The sequence below is a fragment of the Bos indicus x Bos taurus genome, chromosome 18 (assembly GCF_003369695.1).
Source record: "Bos indicus x Bos taurus breed Angus x Brahman F1 hybrid chromosome 18, Bos_hybrid_MaternalHap_v2.0, whole genome shotgun sequence".
Classification (NCBI taxonomy): Eukaryota; Metazoa; Chordata; class Mammalia; order Artiodactyla; family Bovidae; genus Bos; species Bos indicus x Bos taurus.
The window spans coordinates 51,309,909-51,317,819 of record NC_040093.1 but is presented as its reverse complement, the minus strand read 5'-3'; the positions used below and the strand labels follow the sequence as shown (position 1 = coordinate 51,317,819).

The 7,911-nt window shown below is 52.3% G+C and overlaps 1 protein-coding gene and 1 non-coding gene across 2 annotated transcripts; both read left to right on the top strand.

Moving 5' to 3' along the window:
* The first annotated feature begins 4,406 nt into the window (after positions 1 to 4,406).
* Positions 4,407 to 6,882, top strand: RPL13 (ribosomal protein L13). The gene is made up of 6 exons (XM_027513783.1): positions 4,407 to 4,515; positions 4,691 to 4,811; positions 4,911 to 5,052; positions 5,253 to 5,426; positions 5,897 to 5,953; positions 6,474 to 6,882. Exons 2-6 carry the CDS (start codon positions 4,708 to 4,710, stop codon positions 6,630 to 6,632), a joined length of 636 nt encoding a protein of 211 aa, XP_027369584.1. The 5' UTR covers positions 4,407 to 4,515; positions 4,691 to 4,707; the 3' UTR covers positions 6,633 to 6,882.
* LOC113876857 lies at positions 5,114 to 5,197 on the top strand. Its single transcript, XR_003506596.1, has one exon. It is a non-coding gene; the product is annotated as a small nucleolar RNA MBII-202 (small nucleolar RNA).
* Positions 6,883 to 7,911: the final 1,029 nt, after the last annotated feature.

The window sequence follows — 7,911 nt, the reverse complement described above, 5'->3', positions numbered from 1 at the left end:
GGGCTCCTTGCTGAGACAGACATTAAGTGAACATACATTTAACACATCAGAGCCCAGAAGACAAAGAATATTGGAAGAATTAAAAGAGTTCTCACATCATAATGCAAGTTGTTTTCCAATCTGATCTATGCTCAAATAAACACAATTTTTTTTTATTACACTTCTTGTTTTTAAAATTTTTTGTTGAAGTCCGTTGTATTAATGCCAGATGTACAAGACAGTGGTTCATATTTGTATGTACTGGGAGATGATCACAATTAACATTTGTCACCATACACAGAGAAGATTTTCTTGTGATGACTACTTTCAAGATCCACTCTCTCAGCAACTTTCATATAAGACATCTGTGTTACAGTAACACACTGCCAGGTGGTCACTGACGTGAGGTGTTCCTCATGTAACAGCAATCGCCCAGCCTCTTATCAGGTTTACATATTGGCTCTGATGGATGTGAGAGCTGGACCATAAAGAAAGCTGAGCACCAAAGAATTGATGCTTTTGAACTGTGGTGGAGAAGACTCTTGAGAGTCCCTTAGACTGCAAGGAGATCAAACCAGTCAATCCTAGAGAAAATCAACACTAAATATTCATCGGAAGGACTGATGCTGAAGCTGAAGCTCCAGTATTTTGGCCACCTGATATGAAGAGCTGACTCATTGGAAAAGACCCTGATGCTGGGAAAGATTGAAGGCAGGAGGAGAAGGGGATGACAGATGATGAGATGGCTGGATGGCATCACCGACTGAATGGATAGAGTTTGAGTAAGCTCTGGGAGATGGACAGGGAAGCCTGGGATGCTGCAATCCATGGAGTGGCAGGGTCAGACACGACTGAGCAACTGAACTGACTGGAGATTTGAGAGGCCGAATGGTTGAGTTCTGTGGTGAAGCATTAATATCAACCTGTCCTTACTGAGTTAGTAGGTTCCTGCTTTTCCTAATTCAACCAATGGTTCATATTGAGGACACTGTTAGTGTGCTAGTTTCTGCAAAGTGCTATAGGAACATGCCTTTTTTTGTGTGTCAAAACAATAAAAACACATTGCTGCTTTGAGATTAATGTTTTAAATTAATTATTATTATCGGGCTCCCCAGAATTGGGCTCCCCAGATGGCACTAGTGGTAAAGAATATGCCTGCCAATTCAGGAGACATGGGTTTGATTCCTGGGTTGGGAAGATCCCCTGGAGGAGGATAGAGCAACTCACTCCAGTATTCTTGGCTGGAGAATCCCATGGACAGGTGAGCCTGGTGGACTACAGTCCACAAGGTTGCAAAGAGTCAGACATGACTGAGTGACTTGGCACACACACATCGTTATTATTTTGGCCGCACTGCACAGCTTGTGGGATCTTAATTCCCCAACTAGGGACTGAACCCGGCCAGGGGTGAAAGCACAGCATCCTAATCACGAAAGCCCAGGGAATTTCTTGAGATTAACTTTTAAAATCAAGACTGTGGGACCTTCCTGGTGGCCCCGTGATTAGGAATCCACCTGCCAATGCAGGGGATACAGGTTTGATCCCTGATCCAGGACGACACCACATGCCAGAGCAGCTATGCACGTGTGCCACAACTGAGCCTGTGCTTGAGCCCAGGAGCCACAACTGCTGAGCCCGCACACCCCAGAGTCGGCGCTCCACAAGGCAAAGCCTGCGCACGGCAATGAAGAGCAGGCCCTGCTCACTGCATCTAGAGAAAGCCTGCATGCAGCAGTGAAGACCCAGTGCAGCCAAAAGTAAATAAAAAACTTAAAAAAATCAAGACTGTGTGTCAAAGGGCTTCAGGAGGTAGTGCTGACTGTCTTTGAGGTCGACTCTGAAGCACCAGCTGGAGGGGGGCCAGTCAGGTGAAGGTGTGGGGCAAGCAGACCCCTCTGAGTAACTGGAGCACAATGACAAGGAAATTCTGGGAAGCTCTGTGTACCCCACCCCTCCAGGTCCTCCTCCAGAAACTTTGTGCCCAGTGAGCACTGAGTCCAGCGTCACTGGCCAGTCCTTTCAGTGGCCCTTGCAGGCCCCAGACTGGGAAAAAGCCCCTTGGCAGAGTTGTGCTGTGGAGTTCTGTGCCAAGCGGGGAGGGGCTTGTCCTGTAGCTGAAGACTTTTACAACCTTGAGCAAACAAGTGTTTGCATCAGAAGGACTCCTGCTCACTTCTTCAGTCTTCCCAACTGGGAAGCTCAGCAGGCTCTCAGCACTCACATGGGAGCCTCGGGACTTGCTTTTCTGCATGTTCCCTAAGGACGCAAGTGTGAACTATTCAGGTGTTGAAAAAATGTGTTGGGTTGCTGGGCTGTGTGCAGCAGACTGAGGTCCTCAAGCTACAGCTTCACCTTCTCACCATTAACTCCAGACTTCAAATCTTCCCCTGGTACCCCAGCAGCACCCTGACTATGAGCAGATGAGCTGCACGAGTCTGTGGGTCTGTCCAGAAGGAGAAGAGGATGGGGACTGTGTTCTCAATGAGAAGGATCCATGGCAGGATCACTGAAAAGTGTCTCAAAGACATGGGGTACTGCCTGATGCTCCAGAGGTTAAGAATCCACCTGCCAACACAGGGGACATTGGTTTGATCCCTGGGCACCTAGAGTTGGAGCACTGCAACTAGAGAAAGACTTTGTGCAGCCACAAAGACCTAGTACAGTCAAAGTAAAATAATAAATAAATCTTTAGTTAAAAAAAAAAAAGACATGGAAGGTGAGGGCTAACACTGGATTGTGTCTGAAGAAATAAACCCCAGGCCAACGCAAGCATTTCTTCAGCAAACATCTCCTACACAAACCCTCTGCTGCCAGAATGGAGTGTGGGTTCAGCTTCAACGGACAAAGTAATTTGTGAGGTGGATAATCCCTTGCTCTCTCCCTTCCTTCTCTCCTGCACTGCCTTCCCCACCCTGGCTCCTACCCTGTCACCTGGAAACAAAGTGGTGTGACCTTAACTTACCAAGAGCTGGGCACTGAGCTTTGTTCTGAGGCCTAAAAGGGCTCCCAGAAGCTTCTCCCATTTCACACCAATCACATGCCCAAAGTCTCTAGTACAAAAATTCTACTAGTATACTAGCTAACTCCACAGACACTTTCCTCTGGATCGTTGACCTTTCAGTTTAGCTGTCTGTGTCTATGTAAGGCTAGAGATTTTAAACATGACCCTATCTTCAGAGATAAGCACCACTTCCAAGTTTACTGAGAAGAGCTTTCTTGCATTTGCTAACAACTGTCATCAAAGCAAGGCTGGTACTGCCCTTGCTTCACAGCTGCTGCTGTTGTTCAGTCGCTCAGTTGCCTCCAACTCTTTGCCACCCCATGGCCTGCAGCACACCAGGCTTCCCTGTCTTTCACTACCTCCCAGAGTTTGCTCGAACTCATGTCCATTGAATCGGTGATGCCATCCAGCCATCTGATCCTCTGTTGCCCCCTTCTCCTCCTGCCCTCGATCTTTCCCAGCATCAGGGTCTTTTCCAATGAGTCGGCTTTTCACATCAGGTGGTCAAAGTATTGAAGTTTCAGCTTCAGCATCAGTCCTTTCAATGAATATTCCGGGTTGATTTGCTTCAGAGCTGAGCACACACCTACTAGGTATCAGGGCTCCAACCTTCCCCACAGCCTTGGCACTTGTGTTACACGCCTCCTCTGCCCTCAACATGTTCTGTCTACCCTACCGTAACCTTGTAATTCCTCACTGAGCCCCAACCTGATTTTTCTAGTACCCAAGGGTGTCTCAAGAGGGCACAAAGCTATCAGCATCAATATCAGCTACCTGTTTACTCAGTGCAGGATACAGGCCTCCGAATTTCTCATTTTCCGTTATGAAACTCTTAACGGTGATCAGGTTTCGCAAGAGGAATCTTGGCGATTGCCGTGAGGGTATGAAAGGAAGGCGGTTGCTGGGCGAAAAGGCTTACACATGGCAGATGTGCTGGCGTCGTCCCAGGCTGACCCGGGAACAGGAAGGCGCCAGGGTCCAGGGGGCGGACGCCTGCCTGACTACTTGGTGTTTTTATGACGCTCATCTGCGTGGAAGGCAGTGTGCACAGCGGAGCGCCGGCCACCCGCGGCCGGCCACGGTTCCTAGTTCCACACTGCGGGCTACTCGCCACCAGCGGCCGGACCACAGACCTCTGTGCGCCCAGGCTCCGGGCGACACGCTCGGGGCGCTCTGGACGCTCCTAAGTGCGCGCTCCGCCCACAAGGAGGGTGAGCGGACTCCACGCGGCGTCCGGCATTACAGCTTGGGACGCGGAGGGCGAGGCCTCCAGTGGCGTACTAGCAGGCTGGCAGGCCAGAGATTCGCCAGACCCAGACAACCGCTGTTCCCACAGCATGAACCACAAGAACGCCGGCAACGAAGCGCCATATCTGCCCGCGCCGCGAAGACTGCCGGGAAGGCATGGACGTCACTCTGTGGCCCTGGCTCTGATTGGTCACAAAGCTCTGACGCTTCTGATTGGCCGGGCCCACTACCATCCCAGGGTGCTCTGGGGCACTTCCTTCTTTCCCGGCCGTGAGCCCTCGGAGGAGGTGAGTATACGGGAGCTCGGCGCCATCGCTGTTATCCGATCCCATCTGGCTCCATCCGCCGTCCCCGGGGTATACCTGTCGCCAGCGGCGTCGGGCCTTGGCCCGTGCTCTGTGCGCTCGCCGACGGGACTCTGCTTCCAGACCTAACTCGCTCCCCGTCTTACCCGCTCGCCAGGCCTTTCGGCCGCAGCCATGGCGCCCAGCCGGAATGGCATGATCCTGAAGCCCCACTTCCACAAGGACTGGCAGCGGCGCGTGGCCACGTGGTTCAACCAGCCGGCTCGCAAGATCCGTAGGTGAGTGTCCGGGAGCGAGCGCGCCCTTCCCGTCCTCCGCGCGCCGGGCACGCTGCGGGAGGGCGGACAGTGACCCCCGCTCGGCTTCTCTCTGCGCAGACGCAAGGCCCGGCAGGCCAAGGCGCGCCGCATTGCCCCACGCCCCGCGTCCGGTCCTCTCCGGCCGGTGGTGAGATGCCCGACGGTCAGGTACCACACGAAGGTTCGTGCCGGCAGGGGCTTCAGCCTGGAGGAGCTAAGGGTGAGTGTCGACAGCCCGTGTTCTGAGACCCACTGGTTGTTCCTCGTGGCACATAGCCAAGTGATGACATTCTCCGGAATCGCTGCACTGCCATGATGAAAGTGCATTTGAACCCTTTTCCATCTGACGGCTGGGCCCTCCTGGTGTAGGGGGTGGGGGTCAGGGAGTTTTCGGGGCTTTAGCTGTTTCTGTCGGGGCAGGTGGCCGGCATCCACAAGAAGGTGGCCCGGACCATTGGGATCTCGGTGGACCCGAGGCGGCGGAACAAGTGCACGGAGTCCCTGCAGGCCAACGTGCAGCGGCTCAAGGAGTACCGCTCCAAGCTTATCCTGTTCCCCAGGAAGCCCTCGGCCCCCAAGAAGGGAGACAGCTCTGTGAGTAACCGGCTCCCACAGCGCCCAGCGGGATGAGGGTCTGGAGGTCTCACTGTGGGTCTAGCTGGGCTGCAAGGACAAAGTACCTGTCTGCAGCTTCCTATCTAAAGCAGGGTTGCCACGCAGAGGAGTAGGGAGAAAATAAATAATGTGGGAGAAAGCCTCTGAGGAGCCTCAAACTAATTGCCTGAAATGTCGGGATTCACTAAGGGCAGGAGTTGGAGCCAGCTTTGTTAAAATTGAAAGTGTACTGCGTGTTAGTAATCTTTGTATGAGATCAGCAGTGCCCATCTATATGGGTTGCTGGCAGTCATTCTCCCTGCATCCCTGGTTGATGCGTGGGTGTCTCATCTGACCCTGCCTACCTTTACTCGATCGGGTAGGAATCCACAGGCCCTCAGGGGTGACAAGTTTGGGGCTCCTTGGGAGATGAGCTAAACTCACCTGACTCCCTTCTCATTGACAAACAGGCTGAAGAGCTTAAACTGGCCACTCAGCTGACCGGACCTGTTATGCCCATACGGAACGTAAGTGGGCATGTTGGGAGAACCATGGATCTGGGGTTGGATTGGAGGGATTCTGTGTGGCAGCCGGGGCCCATGTTGAGATTTACTGGTTTGTGAAAGACCTACCTGCCCTGAGGAGAGTCAGCTGCATCCAGACAGATGGGCTCCTTGAGGAAAGCTTAGTCGCCCTCAGTTGTTTCCCTCTGTGTAGAGTCCTTTCCACTCCCTGATGTTTGGGAAGCCCAGGCTGGAGGCAGCTCTCCATGCATGTTTGGTGATCCTATAGCCTGACCAGCAATTGACAAGGCCCTTGAGGCTCCTGGGAGTGGGAGGTGGGGTGGGCCTGAGCCCCTACACCCACCTTGTATCCAAGCCCCACCCACCCTTCACATGATTTGGGCACTAGGTTCTGAGTTGGGGGTTACTTTCAACCAAGGAGGTACTGTCCTACTCTCTTGGTGGCCTCCAGTTAGCTTTACTCTGGGCGGATTCCCCTCCAAGGCCTCTCAGTTTGCTGACAGTTCGCTGGGCTCCCTTCTAGGTCTATAAGAAGGAGAAAGCCAGAGTCATCACAGAGGAGGAGAAGAACTTTAAGGCATTTGCCAGTCTCCGTATGGCCCGCGCCAATGCCCGGCTCTTTGGCATCCGGGCGAAAAGGGCCAAGGAAGCCGCAGAACAGGATGTTGAAAAGAAAAAATAAAGTGCTGTTGGCAACTTGTGATAAACCTGCAGTGTCCATGTGACCTTCGTTGTGTAAGGAGCCAGGGCCTGGGGGGGGGCTCCTCGAGGGGGACCTGAGGTGTGTCTGACCTTTGTTGCAACAGAGCTGTGGGGGAAGCAGCTTTGGTACGTGGGAGGCTTGTGCTTAGTAAGTGTTCTTGTCTGGATCCGCCAGCCCAGGAGGTGCTGTGTGTTCCTGTTACTATTAAAATACTATTTTCACATCTAAAGCTGACAGTTTATAAGGCGCTAATTTAACGTGTACACTCTGTATTGAAAATTCACGACCTGTCAAGGGTCAGCTGGTGTGGAGGCCTGGGGATTGGAGCCTGCCTCATGATCCATCCATGAAAGAGGGCTCGTGGGGCGCTACCTCTGGATGGCCCAAGCCGTGGTTCCATTTGCTTTGTGTTGGGATCCTGGTGAGAGGTTGGGAAGGTGACTGCCTTCCTGTTGGAGCCCTGGCTACAGTGCTCACAGAGTGGAGGGTGCAGAGGCCTCCAGGTGTGCAGGGCCAGGGGCTGCTATGGTTAGTGTCCACTTGGGCAGAACTGTGGGTTTTAGGGACGGATAACCATAGTGGGTGCACTGGTGACATCGCCTGTATCTGTAAGGGGTGCTCCGGTGATCATAAATTGTAGGAGGCTAGCACTGATTTCGGAGAAGGCAATGGCACCCCACTGCAGTACTCTTGCCTGGAAAATCCCATGGGCGGAGGAGCCTGGTAGGCTGCAGTCCATGGGGTTGCACAGAGTCAGACACGCCTGAAGCGACTTAGCAGCAGCAGCAGCATTAGTTTGGTGGTGGTTATAAAGTTTATTTTGTTTTTCCCCTGATTATTTTAAGTTACAGGGTATTTTAAAAGATTTGAAATTTATTCTAATTTCTAGTTGATTCAAATTGTTTTCAGAGAAACTATAGTCATTTTAGATTAGGCTTTTGGTTTTTTGTACCCTTTTAAGTTGTTAGTCGCTCAGTCATGTCCAACTCGTTGCGACCGCATGGGCTGTAGCCCGCCAGACTCCTCTGTCCATGGGATTCTCCAGGCAAGAATACTGGGATGGGTAGCCATTCCCTTTTCCAGGGGATCTTCCTGATCTAGGGTCTCCTTCTTTGCAGGTGGACTCTTTACTGCCTGAGCCACCAGGGATGTTCAAGCCAAAGAGCAGAGTAAGGGACACCGTGTAAAAGAGCTGATGGTCCTCTTTATTTAGGTCTCATATAGGTGGTTGCACTTGCTATTTTTCTTGTGTGCTTTC

Coding starts and splice junctions, on each gene's coding strand:
- RPL13 (XM_027513783.1), top strand. CDS start 4,708: ATGGCGCCCAGCCGGAATGGCATGATCCTGAAGCCCCACTTCCACAAG. Junction 5,053..5,252: donor TCAGCCTGGAGGAGCTAAGG/GTGAGTGTCGAC, acceptor CTGTCGGGGCAG/GTGGCCGGCATCCACAAGAA. Junction 5,427..5,896: donor CCAAGAAGGGAGACAGCTCT/GTGAGTAACCGG, acceptor ATTGACAAACAG/GCTGAAGAGCTTAAACTGGC.